Source organism: Podarcis vaucheri (assembly GCF_965113315.1).
Source record: "Podarcis vaucheri genome assembly, chromosome: 17".
NCBI classification, from domain to species: Eukaryota; Metazoa; Chordata; class Lepidosauria; order Squamata; family Lacertidae; genus Podarcis; species Podarcis vaucheri.
Genome location: NC_138755.1, coordinates 8,831,562 through 8,851,354, shown reverse-complemented (window position 1 = coordinate 8,851,354; position 19,793 = coordinate 8,831,562). Strand labels below are relative to the sequence as shown.

Here is a 19,793-nt window from a genome sequence, read left to right as displayed (position 1 = left end):
ATGCAGGGAATGTACATGCCATAGGTTTTTTTGTTTAAAAAAGAACCCAAATTATGCTTTCAAAATGTCTTGACGCCCTTCTTCTTCATCCACCCTTTCCTATCCCTCTCAGAGTTATTCTGGCCAGATTTCTTATTCTTTTCCTTTAAACAAACAAACAAGCGAGCAAAAGTGCTTTTCCACTCAAGCACAATTCTGCTCTTCTGAACCAGTGTTTCGGTTTGTTTTTTGTTTGTTTTTTGTTTTTTAAAAATGCAGAAGTCTGGAAAAGGACAAGGGGATATGCCATACCTCCCACTGAAGCACACAAAAAGGACAGAGGGAATCTCCCACACCCGTACAGAGTGAGTCTTTCAATCTGAAGCCAAAACCAGATTATTATTTTTGAAAGCTAACCTGACCTTCCTCTTCCACGAGAAACCATAAGGAGAGACAGGGAAGTTGGATGCACATACATAAATGTCACTGTAGGCAGAAAGGGCCACTTCCAGGAAGTCTCTAGATATTTATAATTTCTGCAGAAACCAAAATCACAGTTGGCAGATACCCCAAAAGTGTTTCCGGGGCAAAAGGAGTACAGTGGTACCTCGGGTTACATACGCTTCAGGTTACACACGCTTCAGGTTGCAGACTCCGCTAACCCAGAAATAGTACCTCGGGTTAAGAACTTTGCTTCAGGATGAGAACGGAAATCGTGCTCTGGCGGCGCGGCGGCAGCAGGAGGCCCCATTAGCTAAAGTGGTGCTTCAGGTTAAGAACAGTTTCAGGATAAGAATGGACCTCCAGAACGAATTAAGTACTTAACCTGAGGTACCACTGTATTTGAAAAATGAGCGATTTTTGTTCCCTAAAATGTCTGATAGGAACCCCACCTTCCACTTACCTGCAAGTCAAAAATGCTTCTCTGTCCATGGTCATGAACTCAGTTCCCACTGACGGCTGGCAGTATGAACAGGTAAAGCTCCTGACTGGGGGAAGAATTGGGGCCGGCCTCCCTGCACCCTTCCCCTTCCTCCTCCATGGCAATATGGGTGGGTGATCAAACATAAAGTTGTGTACACCCACTCAGGAAAGGACCAGGAGGGGAGTGGCTTCCCTCGAGGAAGTCCCAGCCCACCAAAGCAAGCGTAGAAACCTAGTGTGTAGAGGCCAGTTGGGTAAGATTGTGGTTTCCTCTCCAGGGATGTGGGCGTTGCACTCTCTCATGTACATAACTCGGGCCACAGAGAAGCAACAAGCCTATCTGCTCAGCAACACATCCCCCTCGTGCCACAACCATCCTGCTGCCAATCTACTGAGAGACAAGAGTTATGGAGGACAGAGTGGGCTGCCCATCTGTTTTTGTCGTGGACGTACCACAGAGGGATGTCCCCTTTGTGCCACCCGTGCGGAAGACCCAGAAGAAACGGCCATATGGCCAGCTGCTGCTGGGAATCCTGGTGCTGCTGGCGTTGGCTGGTCTAGCCATAGAAGCTTATTTCCTTCTCTGCTTCCGCAAGGAACTGGACAAAGCCACATCACAGGTCATATCAAGTGCACAGAGAGCAAGGGGCGATGGGGAGTGGGAAGAAGAACATGGAGGGTGGCTCTGGGTGTGGATGTTGAATAGTAAGAACGAATAGAAGCTGCAAGGATGCCAGGACTTGTGCGTTGAGGGGTTAGATGCACTTTGTTTGTTTGTTTGTTTGTTTCTCATTGGTTGAGATGCTAGAGAATTTTGTCTGGGTGACATTTTAAGCACTGACCTAATTCACCACCTCCTGGAGAAATATATGAATCAGAATGTAAATTATGCTTTGGATTTTTCTCTTCTCTGAGTTTTGTGATATGGATCTCAGATTCCATCTTTAAAAGATATGCCATTTAATCCAGAAATGAGATGGAACAGGCTTATGAATAAACACATGGCAAAAATTGACACAGAGCAGAGTAATGTAAAGATCTCCTGTGAGGATTTTGTGTATGTAGAGTCAGCCCAGGTTTTATGTAGGGTTAGGAATCAGGATGTGGGACAAGATTATCCTTTGGTGTGATCCAGTATTGCTATTCCTATGCTCTTTTGTTTGTGTGAATTATGTACTTAGAGTTCAGTGCAGTGTGTGTGTGTGTGTGTGTAAGAGAGAGAAGGGGAGAGAGAGAGAGAGAGAGAGAGGATGCATGCTCAGGTACTATGGGTGCAATTAGGTTTTTCAGGAACAATTTCTATGAAACAATGCAAAAGTTAGCTTTTAAGATCTGAAATGCTTCGCATTGCACAGAACGTCAGGTAGCTATAGATACAGTATAAATAACCAGCTGAACCTCAGACCAGTTCATCTGAAGGATTTAGAGTTGAAAGTTGATTGTGGTTTCATTCAAGAACATGCAGCTGCTCTTAAAAATGAATTTCACTTTCTTCCAACTTACCGGACTAAATAGCATATGGACCGTCCTTCCTTTAACGATACCTTATGCAGAAAGACAAAGGGATCTCCTAACTTAGAAGGCGTGGGGATGTACATGGAGTGTGGAAACTAATAATTCTCTCACACTTCATCCGATGTGCTTGGATGCTCTGTGCCAAGAGAGAATGGCACATATTTTATTGTGCTTATTTTGGTATACTAAATTCTCTGGAAACAGGGAAGCAACTAATACCTATGGCAATAAGGAGGGATGTTGTAAATTGAGCTTTAAGAGTGCTCCCCACATGGAGACCTCGGGTGCAAAACTCTGAGCACTGCAAGAATTCTCTCTTCCCCTTGGGTGAGTGAGACTGGACTGTATTGTATCCACTAAAATAAATATACTAACAATGTTGTTAATTCATTATTTCCATCCTAGAAAGCATTATTTCCCTCCCAGAAAGCTGCAACTTGCCCCTAGCTTCTAAGTGCATATAGACTGGATGCACATGAAGCAAACTTCCCATAGGTGCAGCTGGGGCCGTCCCTGCCACGAGGCAGAATGAGGTTGCTGCCTCAGGCGGTAGATACTGAGGCGCAGGGAATGAGCAGAGCTTTGTATGACCCCCTAAGCTAGGCCACATTCACACCATACATTTAAAGCACTGTGACACCACTTTGAGCAGTCATGGCTACTCCCAAGAATTCAGGGAGCTGTAGTTTGTTAGGGGTGTGGAGACTTCTTAGGAGACCCACATTGCCATCACAGAGCTACAATTCCCACTGTGATTTTAACCCTCAATCCCTCTTCACAGGGAACTCTGGGAATTCTAGCCGCAGGAGAGAATAGGGGTTTCCTAGCAACTCTTAGCACCCTTCACACGTCACAGCTCCCAGAATTATTTGAGGGAAGCCATAACTGTCCAAAGAGGTATGACAGCTCTTTAATGGTGGGCTGACGCCATCTTGGCGTTGGCCTCAGGCAGCGTAATTTCTTCAAGATGATCCATCTGTGGTTTCTGCTCTTTTTCATGCCAAATATGTTTTCCAGGAAGGATGTCTGCAATATCTGAAGTTGCCCTACATTCATATATGTTGATATTACAGACTTTTCACAGAAACTGAAGAACAGCCATTCCCGAATTATTATTTTTTAATAGATTCCAGGTGTATGTTAGAGAAGCAGGGGGAGAAGGTAGGAAGATGTGAGGTCCAGACTGTGATTCATCCGCTTACTATGTCTATCTAGCATTGGTTTCCCATATACTGATGAAAAACAAATAATTCTGTGAGAAATATTTCAGAGATGGGACCTCTGTCAGCACTATAGTTGTTCAGACGTGAGTGGGATGCTTTTTCAGACAGCTTGACTGGAAATTGACTTCTGGATTTTATTTTTTCCTTTTTTAAAGGGATCTGCAGATGCAACTTTTGAGAAATTTGTACAAGGTAAGTTTGTCTTGCCCTTTATCTAGAGCCTTTTGGTCTCCTGAGGCATTGCTTTTCTGCAGTTAGCTAGAAGTGGAATTAAAAGTTTCACACAGTATATTAACGTAGCGGCATATTATCCAGCAAATCCCTTCCCCGTGGTCATAATGATACAATAGTGTCTTCTCACTAGTAGATATGAGATCAGCAACTAATTCTGTCCCATTTCAGTCAAACTGGCACTCAAACATATGTCTATTCTATCTCATTTTGAACTGATTTTTTAAAAATGCACAATAAGTGTGCAATTATATTGTACACTTTTTCGATACACTTTTTACACAAAACACTACTTCTCAAACATAAAACATGCAGTTCTCAAAATTAAGATATACACCTCTCAAAATGTGTTCTTCTAAATGCTTTGCAAAGCACTCGTGCACAAAATATGCAACTTAAATATAAAACATGTATCTTGTTTGTGCTTTTCCAAACTGAAACCACATTGCAAAATCTGAGGAAGTCTTTAATTCAACTGGGAGTTGCATTCCACAGGCAACATTATTGAGTCAGGATGGTGTGCTGTGAAAAGTGGGCCAAATACGCTCCCCCCTCATCCCTGCTCACAAGTAATTTCCATGCAACAAAATTAATTTCCAATGCTAATTTGCGAGTGTAACCCATTTTATTGTATCTCTGCTTAGTGAGGCAGAGAAAAGAATGCTGAATTGTCCCTTATCTGATTTTGTTCAGATTCAGATTTGCAGTGTGTGCGATTCAGATTCAGATTACCAGTTTCTTTCCATTATTTCCTTCCTTCCTTTCTCTTTTAGTGTGATTTTGCAACAAAAAGAAACTAAATAAGATCCAACTGACCTTGTTCACCAGCAGTTCACTAGGTAGCAAAACAACAACAACCTGTGGGTACCTACTAACATTCCCTCTCCCCTCAGTCACTACTGTACTTTCTTTGATAATATGCTATTTCACCCAGTGCCCGATTTACATATAAGCTAAGCAAGTTATAGCTTAGGGCCCCACTCTCTTGCCCCCCCCCATATCCTTCTTCTTAATTGTGTTTCACTATTAATATACTTCTTCTTAATTGAATTTCAGTTCAACAATTACTTTGATAAAATACATATTTTGTTATGTGCAAATGGCTTTAGGTACCTATTTGGTTCATAAATGACCATATAGCATATATTCAACACAAGAAACAGCGGCAATTTGTTGTTGACAAAGAACAGCTGGACATATAAAGGGCCCCATTACCTTCAGTAGCTTAGGGCCTCATCCAGCCTAAATCCAGCCTTGATTTTACCCCTTCCATACTACAAGGGAATGTTGCATAACCCATTTGTGGAATTAATTACAATAGCTTAATTATAGCCACAGATAAATGTAGTGTTGGTGTGTGTATCAAGGTCTGTAAATCAAAGATGAAGGAAACATTGAAACTTGGAAGTGTCTGCAGGTACCTCATTCCCTGCTTTCGACTAACTGAAACCACAATACACATTTAATCCCAGCTATAAATAGCATTGGATTTTAAAACTCTTGTGTGGTCATGCAGAGGTTTCTCTCACATGAAGAAATGTAAGATTCAGATTTGTTTATTTGAACCTGATCATCAGACTATCATAAAGTAAGACTTTGACAGTGTTCCAGCTCACATTAGAGGGCCACAAGTCCAAATGAAATTACATACAACCTAAACCAGTGTTTCCTAACCTTTTTTGGGCAAAGGCACACTTGTTTCATGAAAAAAATCTCGAGGCACACCACCATGCCAGATGGGGAAAGGTCACTTTTTACTTATGTAAAAAAAAAAATAAAAAATAGTAACAGCATAGAAGGTAATGGTTAGGCTAGCATCCCTCTTCCAAATATGCTAGGTTTTTATTTGCAGGGACTGTTCTACATGGGAAAGCATTCAGCATTGTCATTCTCCCATCTGCCATCTGAATTGGTACTATTCTGGGTCAACTTACTCTGCTGCATGTGTAGATGAAAATGGCACCAAGTGTGGGGGAGGGGGCAGAACAGGTTTCAGATACAGGATATTAAGCATACACGTACTTCAGATTGAACTGGTTGCTTGCTTTGCAAGTTTTCATTTCCCAAATGATCGCCTTGGCAAGCGCAATACCTACCAGGCTCAACGCCGGTCTCGCGCTGCCGCTTCCCGCGCTCTCAAAGACCCGGGAGGAGGAAGGCGTGAAGGCAATCCCGAAGGCGCGAAAACCTCGCGCATGCGCAGGCCTTCCGCCTGCGACAGCCCAATAGGCCAGCCGAAGCGAGCGGCGATGGGATGTGGGAGGGAGCTCGCTCGCCGCCCCGCGTGTGCCTATGTGGGGCACGTTACAGCCCCGTGACGTCAGCGCCACGCAGGCAGCCAGACGGCGAGAGCCCCGCGCTGGGTGGCCTCTCCTCGCCGCCGCCGCCCCGCCTCTCGCCGCCCGACTCGCCCGCCTCCCTCCCACGGCACACCAGGCAACGTCTCGCGGCACACTAGTGTGCCGCGGAACACCGGTTGGGAAACACTGACCTAAACAAATGTCATGGACGCGGGTGGCGCTGTGGTCTAAACCACAGAGCCTAGGGCTTGCCGATCAGAAGGTCAGTGGTTCGAATCCCTGCGACGGGGTGAGCTCCTGTTGCTCGGTCCCTGCTCCTGCCAACCTAGCAGTTCGAAAGCGCGTCAAAGTGCAAGTAGATAAATAGGTACCGCTCCGGCGGGAAGGTAAACAGCGTTTCCATGCGCTGCTCTGGTTTGCCAGAAGCGGCTTGGTCATGCTGGCCACATGACCCGGAAGCTGTACGCCGGCTCCCTCGGCCAATAAAGCGAGATGAGCACTGCAACCCCAGAGTCGGTCACGACTGGACCTAACGGTCAGGGGTCCCTTTACCTTTAAACAAATGTCAAACATTGAATTTCCCTGGCAAATCACAACCTTCCCCTTTAAAAATCTGGACCCTAACATATGTTAAAATAAATAAAATGTACACAAACCTAAATAAAACAATAAATAACCTGAATAAATTAAAAGTGTGAGGTAGCTTCCTTAGTGATAGGTTGTGGGCCCTTCGATAAAGCACCTGGGGTCTTTGTGGGGGTCTTTCCCCTTGACTGTTTTGCACCTGAGATGGATGTTTGGCTTTGCAAACCTCTTGCGTGACAAGGCCCCGTGCCAAGCAGTTCTCCATTCATTAATAACACAGAGACACCAGTATTTAGGATTATGGGCTAAAACAGGCCACAACTTTATTGGTTACAGATGCACTTGGTTTAGCTTAGGCATTGGGTGAAACCAGGCAACATCTTGACTCCTGTAGGGAGTGGAACTAAGGGTAAATCACCAGAAGGGGGAGCCCTATGACCTACATCAAATAGGGGCACCCCAGGGATCCCCATTGGCATTGTGGACAGGATCCACACCCCCAGATCCCTTTAACAGGATACCCTTTTCGAGGAGGGGCAGGCGGAGGCTACAACCTCCCTCAGTGGCGTAGCGTGGGTTCTCAGCACCCGGGGCAAGGCAAGTAATTTGCGCCCCCTAACCCGTGGATTTTAGCACTCGAGTCTCTTCCGCCCCCCCCCCGATGTTGCGCCAGGTGCGGCAGGCCCCCCCTGCACCCCCCACGCTACGCCACTGCTCCCACCACAAGTCTTCAGGACAGCCATCCGAAGGCTGGCGCGGGGAGAAGGTCTCTCCGCCCCACCGCCAGCCTTCGGAGCAGCCTTCCGAAGGCTGGCAGTGGGGCGGAGAGAAGCCTGGCGGCGGGAGGAGGTCTCTCTGCCCCACCGCCAGCCTTCTGAGCAGCCTTACGAAGGCTGGCGGCGGGAGGAGGTCTCTGCACCCCACCGCCAGGCTTCGGAGGAGCCTTCCGAAGGCTGGCGGTGGGGCGGAGAGACCTCCTCCCGCCGCCAGGCTTCGGAGCAGCCTTTCGCTTACCGTATTTTTCGCTCTATAACACGCACCTGACCATAACACGCACGTAGTTTTTAGAGGAGGAAAACAAGAAAAAAATATTCTAAACGAAACAGTGGATGTATGATTTTTGTGGTTCATGCTGTGGCCACAGACGTGATCTGACGGTGAGTTTGGGGTAGCCCAATGCAAAAATCCTGAGGATCCATGTGGATCCATGCTTTGTAACCACGTTTTTGCGCCATTGCAGCCCCATGAAACAGTGGGTGTGTGTGTGTGTTTTGGTGCAGGCTGTAGCCATGCATATGCTATATGATCTGATGGTGAACTTGGGGTGACCCAGTGCAAAAATCCTGAGGATCCATGTGGATCCGTGCTTTGTAACCACATTTTAAGTGGGGAGGGAAGGAAAAGTATTAAAGGGAGAAGGAACACGCGTGGGGTGGGTGGAGAAGGATGTGGCTAATAATGCAGGAGAGGGGTCTAAGGGGACAAGGAACACGCGTGGGGTGGGTGGAGAAGGATGCTGCTAATGATGAAGGAGAGGGGTCTAAGGGGAAAAGGAGCTCGCATGGGGTGGGTGGAGAAGGAGCTTTTTGGAGAGCTGAGCGGGGAGGGGGGAGGGAAAGAGCACTGTTGCTTTAAAGGAGCCAACCGGACAGCAGCCACTTACAGCAGTGTAAGCAGCTCCTTTCCTCTCCCGCTTTGCTCCTTCTCTCCCTCTTTGCTGCTTTACACAGCTAATGGTGAATCCCCTGCAACCCAAGTCCTGCTCAGCGGATCAGCTGAGACGCTGGGAGAATTGTAATTTCCCCCTCTCCCTCATCCCGTGCCCTCCTGTCCCCAGCAGCCTTTTAAAAAACTTTTTTACTGGTTTTCACTGCGCTCGTGGCTCAGAGCCCTCCTGTGCCCTGCCGTCCCTCTGCAGCCTCATTGCTCCGTTTAGAGAGCGCACGAACCTTTGCTAGCTGAGGCTGCAGCAGCTGTTGCTAGCTACGCGGCGCTTTTTCCGGCTCGCTATGGCTCCCATCTGTCCCTCCTCGCGTGTAAGCGGCTGCTGCCCGCTTTGCTGGCATGGCTCTCCTTCCCTCCCTCCTCCTCAGCTCCACCCCCTCCTCCTGGCTGTAAAGCAAGCAAAGCTAGAGCCGTGCAAAGCCCTGCAAGCAGCTCCCGCTTTGCTTGACTGACGGCAGCCATGGATCCAGTGAGTGCATTCGCTCTGTAACACGCACAGGCATTTTCCCTTCCTTTCTAGGAGCAAAAAAGTGTGTGTTTTGGAGCGAAAATTACGGTAATTCCCAGCAAGCAATTAGCAGGCTCGCTCCTCCTCCTCCTCCTCCCGGCTTTGCTGCTGCTGCTGCTGCTGCGCGGCTCTTTTCCTCCACCGACGGCGCGCTGCGCCTTGGAGAGGTTCCCGCTTCCTCGAGGGGGGCCGGCCAAACGCGCCCCCCCCAAAATGTTGCGCCCGGTGCGGCCGGCACCCCTGGCACCCCCCACGCTACGCCACTGACCTCCCTTCCATTAAACAAAGACTTAACCCAATGCCTAACCTTACAAAGTTGTGAGGATTGCTGCAAGGTAGGCGAAAACCAAATGGCAGGTGCCAATTCGCCAAGTGGAAAAATTTCCTACCCAGCCCCAACAATAAGGCGGCCGACATTTGTCCATAGCGAGGTCATGTCAAACCAAAGCTTAAAAAGAGGGTGGGTGGGTTGGGAGGTCTGACAAAGAGGTGAGCGATTGGAAGCCCCTGGCTGCCCACGGTTTAAAACACCTGCGGCCACGCCCCCCGCTGGCATAGATTGGCTGGGTAGGGGTGACGCAGCTGGAGTTGGTGCAACGGGGCATCAATCGCCCGCCCCTGAGTTGGATCATGGCCAGGGCCAAAGGCCTGGCCGCAACACCACCCACCACAAAAGGTGAGCAGTCCTCTTAAGCAGGGCAATCCTTCATCCCATGGGCCAAGCAAAGCTCAACAAGGATTCTGACTGGCCCGTGAGGTCAAAAACCCCAAGACATCTGCCCTACACCTGTCCTACACTTTGGGAGTTCTCAAGTGGAACCAATATCTTCTGCCATCTGCTCGGTTCAGCTGCATTTGGGAGTTTTGAGTACAGTGGTACCTCGGGTTAAGAACTTAATTCGTTCTGGAGGTCTGTTCTTAACCTGAAACTGTTCTTAACCTGAAGACCACTTTAGCTAATGGGGCCTCCTGCTGCTGCCACGCCGCTGGAGCATGATTTCTGTTCTCATCCTGAAGCAAAGTTCTTAACCTGAGGTAATATTTCTGGGTTAGCGGAGTCTGTAACCTGAAGCGTATGTAACCCGAGGTACCACTGTACTGTATAGCCTTTCCCTCCCGAATGTGAAACTTTTAGTCAGCACTGATGGAAGCCCCACTTTCAGCAGGCCTCTCTCTTTACTGCCTGGCTTGAGTCCAAAGGAAAGGTTGATGGCCTTGCCTGGCCTGTCTGAAGCCAGAGGCAAGCACAGGCTGAGGAACAGGATCTGACTGGTGGGCTGGATCCTGAACTCCCACCACCACCGTAGGGACAGTTTATGGGTGGGGCCACTGATGTATCCATCACCTGATGTCACCTTAATGCCAGGTAACTCAACTTCAAAGGAAAGAGTCATTTCTTCCTTTGCAGGTGTGGCAACATCCATCGAGGTGTTGGAGGATAGAACTGTAAATGCTACACAGTCTCTTCTAGACACTCCAAGGTGTGGAGGAAGATGCTATATTATCACAAGTGTAGAAGAAAGATTCAACCGCCACTCTGTCTGTGGAACGGAGCAGGTGCCATCTTGTTGTTTGCCTCAAGCAGGAAGATGACTTGGGTTAGCCCCGAGTACAGAAGCCCCACTGGGTAGGGGGCTATATAGAACTCTTCTTGAGAGTGAAGACATCTGGTGACCAGAGCCAACTGGGGCAAAGTGGGCGACTTCCAAATTCCATGGGGCTCACTTTTGGAGGAGGTGCATAGGAGAAGCTTAGCTTAGCATCTCCTCACGTGTTCCACTGAGAACCTTCCGGTATCCACCTGCTGCCTACACCATTGCCCCAGCTGCGCAAGGGAAGAACGTAAACAAGTGAAAATAAGAAAATAGTATATTTGGCTGTGCACACACCATACATACATTTAAAGACTCCTGGGAGCTGAAGTTTACCGTTCCCAGCACTCCTAACAAACCACAGGATTCATTGCAGGGGGGGCGGGCGGGCAATGCATTAAGTGTGCTTTAAATGTACGGTGCGTGTATGACGTTGAAATAGACTCAGAGTCGAGAGTGGATTTCATGCTCTTTATTCAGCTCAGAGTGGTGAGGAGGAATGGAAGTTCCCACAGAATGTCTGCTTTATATACATTATTTACACAATGGGCCCTAAGTGATTGGCTAATTCCAGGATTCTCCTGCAGGCCAATCAGGTTGCAGATTCGCTTCCACCTGGAGCTGGATTGGGTGGTTCCTGTGGACCAATCAGACTGCTATGTTCTGGGTCCTATTGTTCTAGGACCAATCAGACTGCTGCATTCTGAATCCTATTGTTCTCAGTACATAACAGAAGCCCTAGTCAATTCTGGATGATGTAACGTGCTATTACAATGCTTCTCACTCCCTCAGAAGATGGTGGGCTCTCCTTCCTCAGAGGTTTTTAAGCAGAGGTTGGATGACCATCTGTCATAGATGCTTTAGCTGAGATTTCTGCATTGCCGGGGGTTGGACTAGATGGGTTGGATGGGTCCCGTGCAATTCTACGATTCTATGATTAGACACAAGGGAGTAGCAACGTTTTGTTCCTCTAAGAAAAAAACCCCCAAAACCTTGGACTGTTCCTTTTAATGACGCCTACACCACCCTCCATTCCCCACCCCCTCAGACTACACATCATTTCCTCTGGTTACATGCTGCATCAACCCTTCCGTGTGGTAAGGAAATATTGCACAATGCATTAGTAGAATTAATCGCCATCGCCTATAGGCACAGAGGAATCTTGTGGGTCAGTGGCTCTAGGTGCGTGTGGATGTCTATATATCAAATGGAAACCAGGAAATGTCTTTTAGAATGAAAACCGCACTAGCTAATACTTTAGACCAAGAAAGCACACAATTAATCTCAACTGTAAATAGCACAGAGCTGTGCTGAGTATCCATCTTTTTCACAGCGTGATCATGCCTGAGATGTGGCTATGTGAGGGAACCTTTTCGGATGACAGATGGTGTGTTACTTCCCTTAAGAGCAGCAGAATGGATGTGACAGACAAGGTCTGATTCCAAGAAACGCAAGCCACTGGGAAATTTTCTGCACATGTCCCACTGAAGTTCTACAAATAATTTCTCTCTCTCTCTCTCTCTCTCTCTCTCTCTCTCCCCACACACACACAACAATTGCACATATAAAACAATCACACATAAAACAATTAAAAAGAACGAAAGGGAATTCCAAATATAAAAACAGTTTCAAAGCCAATAGCCAATTCAGATACCCAGGGTTGACGCAAAGCATTTTGCTGCCTGAGGCGAAGAATGTTTCCCTGGCACATACAGAAGCCAACTGGACTGGTAGTTGAATCTTAGTCCAATACTTGTGTAAGGATAGCATCCTTCACAACACTTGAGGGCTAGAGTACTGGGCCGGCCACATGGCACTCACAGTTTGGCCCCTCCCTGCACCTTGGCATGTGCCACCTGAGGCAACGGCCTCATCATAGGGCCGGCCCTGCAGATACCAATTGGGGTAACAATCTCTACTTCAAAGGCTTGTTGAAAGAGGAACGTCTTCACCAAGCATCTAAGAGGCAATAGAAGTTAAGGCTTGTCTGCTATATAATGGGAAGCACTTTCCCCTCCAGACTCTCCATGCCCGGAAGCTACCATGCCTTTGTTTTTCTGCCATTTGGCCACCCAGGGCATGTCACATGGCACAAGGGGCAGAGAACCCTCTCCAAACTCCCATGTCCTTGCTGGCAGAACTGGGTCTGGACTGGAGGGAGGGAGAGACTAAGCGGGCAAGTGAAATGGTGAGCAGCAAGGGAGTGGCTGCAGAAAGAGGGATATCAAATAATAATAATAATAATAATTTATTTATTTATCTCCCGCCCTCCCCAGCCAAAGCCGAGCTCAGAGCGGCTAACAACATCCAAACTCTTCTTCTCCTCCTTCTCTTTCTTCTCAGGGAGGTCAAATATGTTCTTGCTCTCACACTACGCACCCCTGGTTCATTGTGGGCTACAGGGAAGCCCAAGAGCTTGAGATGGTGACAATAATTAAATAAAATGTTACCTTTTTAATGATGTGATAATCTTTTAATTTTTTTGTGCCGCACGTATCCAATTTCTGTGATGAGAAAAGTAGGGTCCTGGTGCCTGTATCAGTTACGTAAACTGGGCAAATGTGCATAGTTTTTCTTGTGTCGCAGAATCTATTCTGCTATGTTCACTCTTTTGTGTTATTTATTCTGGCTTTGTTATAGAGAAGAACAAAAAGTCATGCAAGATTTTAGCCAGAGATTTTAGCCAGCGCTGCCCACACACTTTCCAACATTTCTTTGCATCCCTAAGCGCTCTATGTGGGGCTACCTTTGAAGGTGACCCGGAAACTACAACTAATTCAGAATGCGGCAGCTAGACTGGTGACTGGGGGCAGCCGCCAAGACCACCTAACACCGGTCTTGAAAGACCTACGTTGGTTCCGAGTACATTTCCGAGCGCAATTCAAAGTGTTGGTGCTGACCTTTAAAGCCCTAAACGGCCTCAGCCCAGTATACCTGAAGGAGCGTCTCCACCCCCATCATTCTGCCTGGACACTGAAGTCCAGCGCTGAGGGCCTTCTGGTGGTTCCCTTGCTGTGAGAAGCCAAGTTACAGGGAACCAGGCAGAGGGCCTTCTCAGTAGTGGCGTCCATCCTGTGGAACGCCCTCCCAACAGATGTCAAAGAGAAAAACAACTCTCAGACTTTTAGAAGACATCTGAAGGCAGCCCTGTTTAGGGAAGCTTTTAATGTTTGACAGACTATTGTATTTTAATACTTGTTTGGAAGCCGCCCAGAGTGGCTGGGGAAGCACAGCCAGATAAATCCCCACCAAAGGATCATCTGAGATTCTTTGCACTCAGCAGTACATTTCTATACTTGTTCCTCACTCCCACAGAACTGCAGCACTTACAAATCCCTGATCACGGTTACCTGCTGCTCAGAGAAGTTGCTTCACAAGTCCCTCTGCTGCGCACAGCTGCCTGCAGACACAAGGAACCAGCAAAACTCATTTTTGCCTTATTATTTCCACAGGTCACAAGCCTACCGTTGAAAAGCCAGCTGCTCATCTGACACTAGGTAAGAAAACTCTCTAAGTGAATTACAATTATACCATTTGCCAAGCTTTTCCAAGAGGCTGAGTGCTGTGGGCGCGATCCAGAACCAGTTGACTAAAGGGGTGCAGGGTGTAAAGGTTTAGAGTAGCTAACCTTGCAGCCAGGCCACCTGGAGCCTATAGTCAGGCTTGTGAGGTATATAAGATGGATATATAAGATGGTGGATCAGAACCAATGGCCAGCAGGGCAGTGGGAGAGTAGACACTGGCTTTGGGCAAGCGGGGCAGATTAGGGATCCTGTTGATGTACTGCCCACCTCGCTGCCCAGCAGTCTTCCTGCCCGAGCTGGCAGACGTGGCATTGAGATTCTCCTGGAGATTTCCGTGTCAATGCCATTGATCCTGATTCCAAGGCAGCTCAGGACTTCATGGCCTGCAAGGCAGCCAGGAGAAGGGAACCTGGGCTGTATCATGGTCCTACTCTTTCTTAAACCTTGGCCCCCCAGCTAGAAGGTATCCAGGAAGGCGGGGTGGATGAGTATTCAAACCATAATTTTTAGGTTTGATTTAGGGGTGGATGAGACTGCCTCTTTCAGTTTCTCTCGGTTTTGCATTTGTCTAGTCTTACATTTGGTCTGCCCCATAGCAGAAAATTTCTGCAATTTTAAAATAAATGTCCCCATGTGAATTTGTTACATCCTCATGTGCATTTCTCTTCATGTATGCATTTTTCCATGAAATTTTGTCTAGTATATGCATTTTTGCAAATAACACCCCCCACCCGCTCCCTGGAGAATGCACTGTTGTATATTATTTTCAACAATATGTGCATTCTTGGGCGCCCTCTTCACAAATATATGCATCTTGTGTTTACTCTGGAGAGCTGCATTGCAAAATCTGGGTAAATTTTGAAGGAGAGCTGTGTTTGCTTCGCTTCTTTGCTTGGAAAGTGTGGACTTGACAGGTTTGCATTAAAACATGAACCAAATGAAGTTCTTCCCCAGGCCTAGTTTGATCTCATTATCATTTCACTGTTGAAAGGGACAGGATCTGTTTGTTTACCCTGACCTCCACCACAAATGAAGATACAGGGTTTTGTGTTTCGCAGGTTCCTCTGTCACTGTGGCTCCGAATGGATCTCTGCAGTGGGAACCCACAAATGGCTTGGCCTTCCTACAGGACATGAACTACAGTGGTGGTTCCCTGATTTGCAGCAAGCCTGGACACTATTACATCTATTCCAAGCTCTACTTGGGGCATTCAAACTGCCCAGACACGCAGCAGAACAGCCAGTTTGTCACTCATTCCGTTTACAAGAGGACTTCTCAGTATCCTGATCACATGGTGCTGTTAACCAACAGCATTCCTTACTGCAACTGGAAGAACAGCAAAGACTGGAGGCATAATAGCTTCCTCGCTGGAATGGTGCAGCTGGAGGAGAAGGATGAGGTGTTCATCAAGGTGTCTCAGCAGCAGCTGGTGTGGGTCAAGGATGATTCAAGATCATATTTTGGAGCCTTCATGATCTGAGAGCTGTTAGAGCTGTGTACAGACAATTGAATCGGTGGAACAACCAGATGGCTTCCTTCTTATACTGCTGTGGCAGAATTAGCCTCAATCCTGCTTCAATAGCTCGATAACTTCTCAAATATTATGAAGGTGAAGGGGAGCCTTACTGGGGAGCTGGGTCCACCTTGCTGAAGGGAAGAGGCCTCTTCACTCCTTTTGGATAGAAAAAGATGGTCCCTTGTGCTGGATAACAGCACACTGACCAAACGTTTGAAAACATTTTGGTGGTGGGCAGGGGGGTTGCTGGGACACTGCTGTGAGAGGGAGGGTAGCTTTGTGGATAAGCCCTCATACTTCCCCAGACTGCCAAAAGATAAGAAGAAAAACAAGAGTGTTATTTGTCACCATAGGCACTAGCCAACAGGTGCCCACGACTGCCATACCACAAATATGTTGGAGCAGTGCTGGTTGTTTTTCCAGGGCTAGTTTTGCCTTTTCCTGGTTACACATTAAAATTCTACAAAAATCCACTTTGACCAGGAACTATGGTGGGACACAGAATATGAAAATATAAGGTGCCACCTCAGAGTCTCTACAAATTGGACATCTTTGTACATAGCCTCAGCACTGGCGACAGAATAGGATGGTTTTATTTTTATTTTGTTTGCTTGCCACTGAACGCATATGTCTTAAATGGGATTCCAGAACGCTGCTTTGCAATTTCAGCTTGTTGCTCAGCTAAGAAAGCTCAGCTAAGAAAGATCCTGTGCTGGAGACCATATTTGACCTCTGAGGTAAAATGTGAAGCCTTCTTGCTAAGACGTGAGACCCGTAGTCAGCTATCAAGACACCGCATTGTGATCTCTTGGAGAACCAAAAAACAATCTGACCCTTCTGTGCTTTGCGCCTTTATACCTTGTTTATTTTCAGCGTCTCCTCCCGCAACCAACCTCCTTCTCCAAGTATCCCAGAAGGGATTGTGCATATTACTACTATTATTTTAAAAAAACATCACTTTATGAACTCTCCTCCATGTGCAAGTATCTGCTTTTCATATAAGATACAACTGTAGAATGAGATTTGACAATGGGATGGTGTCAGTAAGGGCAACTGAGGCTTTGGCCATTGCTTCCAAGATTAATTATTCCTGCCAATCAGGGATCAATCAAGCAGTGAGAAGAGCAATCTCACAAGACAGTACAAAGTAAACAACAAGATTTGTCTGTGTGAAGTCACTGAGGGCAAGAGAAGGCAACATTCATGAATGGGTCACCGTTTTCGTAGGAAGTGCTGAAAAATCCTAGTGAAACGGAGGCAGTGTGTCATGGCTAAAAATACTCATTTAAAACTGCCCTACTAATAGAACATATGAAATGAAATTAAAATATCTGCCAACAAATGGTCTGTTTGCCCATGTGTTTGGGATAGGAAGGGAATTGACATAGGAAATGCCCTTTGCTATACTGGGAGAGAATGTTTTTCTTTTCTGAGGAAAAGTCATTACGTTGATACTGGAGAATTTCTGAGCCAGATTAAGCATAAGCCTCGGACAACTCACAAACAATTTTAATGGGGTTACTTTGCATGTTAACTCAGAAGATACGGTATCTCCCACTGACTTCAATGAAGACTTCATTTTCAACAACGTTTTATATCTTGTTTTTCCTCCAGAGACCTCATAAAGTTTTATTCTCATAAAGTTAGGCTGAGATACAGTGGTACCTTGGGTTAAGTACTTAATTCGTTCCGGAGGTCCGTACTTAACCTGAAACTGTTCTTAACCTGAAGCACCACTTTAGCTAATGGGGCCTCCTGGTGCCGCCGGATAATGATTTCTATTCTTATCCTGAAGCAAAGTTCTTAACCTGAAGCACTATTTCTGGGTTAGCGGAGTCTGTAACCTGAAGCATATGTAACCTGAAGCGTATGTAACCCGAGGTACCACTGTATAGTGACTGACTCAAAGTCACCCGGTGAGATTCCTGATTGAGTAGAGTAGGCATGGGCAAACTTGGCCTTCCAGATGTTTTGAGACTACAATCCCCATCATCCCTGACCACTGGTTAGCTAGGGATGATGGGAGTTGTAGTCCCCAAACATCTGGAGGGCCGAGTTTGCCCATGCCTGGAGTAGAGATTTGAACCTGTGATCCACGCTAACCACAATGGATTTCCCAGTAAGGGTACCTCATTATAGTCTGCCTGGTACTGTTATCTCACCCACCTCTGAACATACCTGCCACATGTTCCACTGCCATTTGCATTTGAGAGCTAGGTCTCTATGTGTGGGTACAAAAGCCTTGCCTCGCAGGATCACTACTCTGGTGTGGAAGTTTCTGCCTAATCAGAATAGCTATGATATACGGTAACAGCAACAACAACGACAGTCGGGTACCTACAATTTTACACATTATGTTCCACCTCTCCAGATGCAAATGCTTCCAACACAGCTTAAATGCCATAATAATGTAGCAACAAACAATATCAAAAACATAGCAAGCCATTGGGATCCTTCCTACAGGACAGGTTTTGTCAGAGGGGGACATTTAAGCCGACACAGAGAACCCAATATCTTCTTTGCCTGCCTTCCCCCCCTCTCTTGGAATCGTTCCTGTTATGTACTGAAGTTCTCACCCTGGGCCAGCAGGGGGATACTGTAGATAGTTATGCAAATAAGGGATCGAAAGTGACGTTCAGTGATTGGATAGTTTTAGAAAATTGTTACACTTACATTGTACTGGAGCTCTATATAAGCAGGCTGACTGAACCCTTCAGTTCAGTTCTGTCCTGGCCTGTGAATAAACAAGAGCTGTTTGAAGAATCGCTGTGTCGTCTGATATGTTCACCCACAACTTAACAGTTCCCACAGGGACCATTGGTGGTAAATGGCCGTGTGAGAGGAGAAGCGGTCCAGCTGGAATAGGAACAGGTTCTCAGCATTGACCCCCCCCACCTGCCTTCCTCTCTCTCTCCTGGAAATCTTCCCACAAGGCAGCGAGTGGTAGGTGGCTCCTGGGGTAGGAAGGTAGAACAAGGGTTCTGGTCCAAAACAAGAGGATTTACAAGCCCTGTCAGTTGAAGAAAAGATAGGCAAGGTCAGGGAGAACACGTTGCATGGAAAGGCAGGTCCAGGGTGGACGATGGAGCACATTTTGAATGTTGTACCACACCCAACTGCAGCTTGGTCTGGGTGGCTGCTTTGTCTCCAACTGGGAGAGGCAGTGCCGGATTTATGTATAAGCTAAATAACCTACAGTGGTACCTCGGGTTACAGGCGCTTCAGGTTACAGACGCTTCAGGTTACAGACTCCACTAACCCAGAAATAGTACCTTGGGTTAAGAACTTTGCTTCAGGATGAGAACAGAAATTGCGCTGCGACTGTGTGCCGGCAGCGGGAGGCCCCATTGGCTAAAGTGGTACCTCAGGTTAAGAACAGTTTCAGGTTAAGAACAGACCTCCAGAACGAATTAAGTTATTAACCCGAGGTACCACTGTATAGCTTAGGGCCCCACTCTCTTGGGGCCCCCAAAAAGTTCAAAGGGGAAAAAATGTACATTTCCAAAATATAAGATAAAAAACAAATAAATTGTATTTCAGTTCAACAATTACTTTGGTAAAATACATATTTTGTTATGTGCAAATGGCTTTAGATACCTATTAATGACCATATAGCATATATTAAACACAAAAAACAGCAGCAATTTGTTGTTGACAAAGGAGAGCTGGACATATAAAGGGCCCCATTACCTTCGGTAGCTTAGGGCCACATCAAACCTCAGTTCAGCCCTGGGGAGAGGCCTCCTTAATGAAAGAGACCTTGCCTGACTTCTGTAGCAAAGCAGGTTAGGGGAACTGCTTCTGCTGAATCTTATGGGTAGAAGTCTGAAGAACTGCTGGCAAAATGAGTTCCTGCGGTGGAGCTGCATAGTCCAAGCCCTGATGTTTTTTTTAGCGTGTCTTCATTGCTGGCAAAGCTCCCCAGATGTAGTTGCTTTTGCCCCACCCTCTTTCCCTTTGAGCCTGTCTCCACCCAGACCACACTGGATTTTCCCAAGAGAAAGGTGGGCAGGGAGAGGATTCCCTGCATTGGGTCACCCTGAGTGCGGGATTTGACATCTTTCCCCAGGGCCTGCAAGACAGAGTCGTTCTGCCAGGACTTTGGACAGGATGCAGTTTGACTTACTTTCCTTTGTATAAAACGAGCCCAAAGGAGGCCCCCAACCCGCTC

The 19,793-nt window shown here is 46.9% G+C and overlaps 1 protein-coding gene across 1 annotated transcript; it reads left to right on the top strand.

Annotated features, from left to right (window-relative positions):
• The first annotated feature begins 1,260 nt into the window (after positions 1–1,260).
• TNFSF14 (TNF superfamily member 14) lies at positions 1,261–18,385 on the top strand. Its single transcript, XM_082205563.1, has 4 exons — positions 1,261–1,523; positions 3,797–3,833; positions 14,035–14,079; positions 15,165–18,385. The coding sequence occupies exons 1-4, from the start codon at positions 1,311–1,313 to the stop codon at positions 15,584–15,586; spliced, it is 717 nt and encodes a 238-aa protein (XP_082061689.1). The 5' UTR covers positions 1,261–1,310; the 3' UTR covers positions 15,587–18,385.
• The last annotated feature ends 1,408 nt before the right edge of the window (positions 18,386–19,793 follow it).

Bases quoted from the DNA above. Each gene is read 5' to 3' on its own strand.
- TNFSF14 (XM_082205563.1), top strand. From the start codon at position 1,311: ATGGAGGACAGAGTGGGCTGCCCATCTGTTTTTGTCGTGGACGTACCA. The intron at 1,524-3,796 runs GTCATATCAAGT...CCTTTTTTAAAG, and splicing joins TGGACAAAGCCACATCACAG to GGATCTGCAGATGCAACTTT. The intron at 14,080-15,164 runs GTAAGAAAACTC...TGTGTTTCGCAG, and splicing joins AGCTGCTCATCTGACACTAG to GTTCCTCTGTCACTGTGGCT.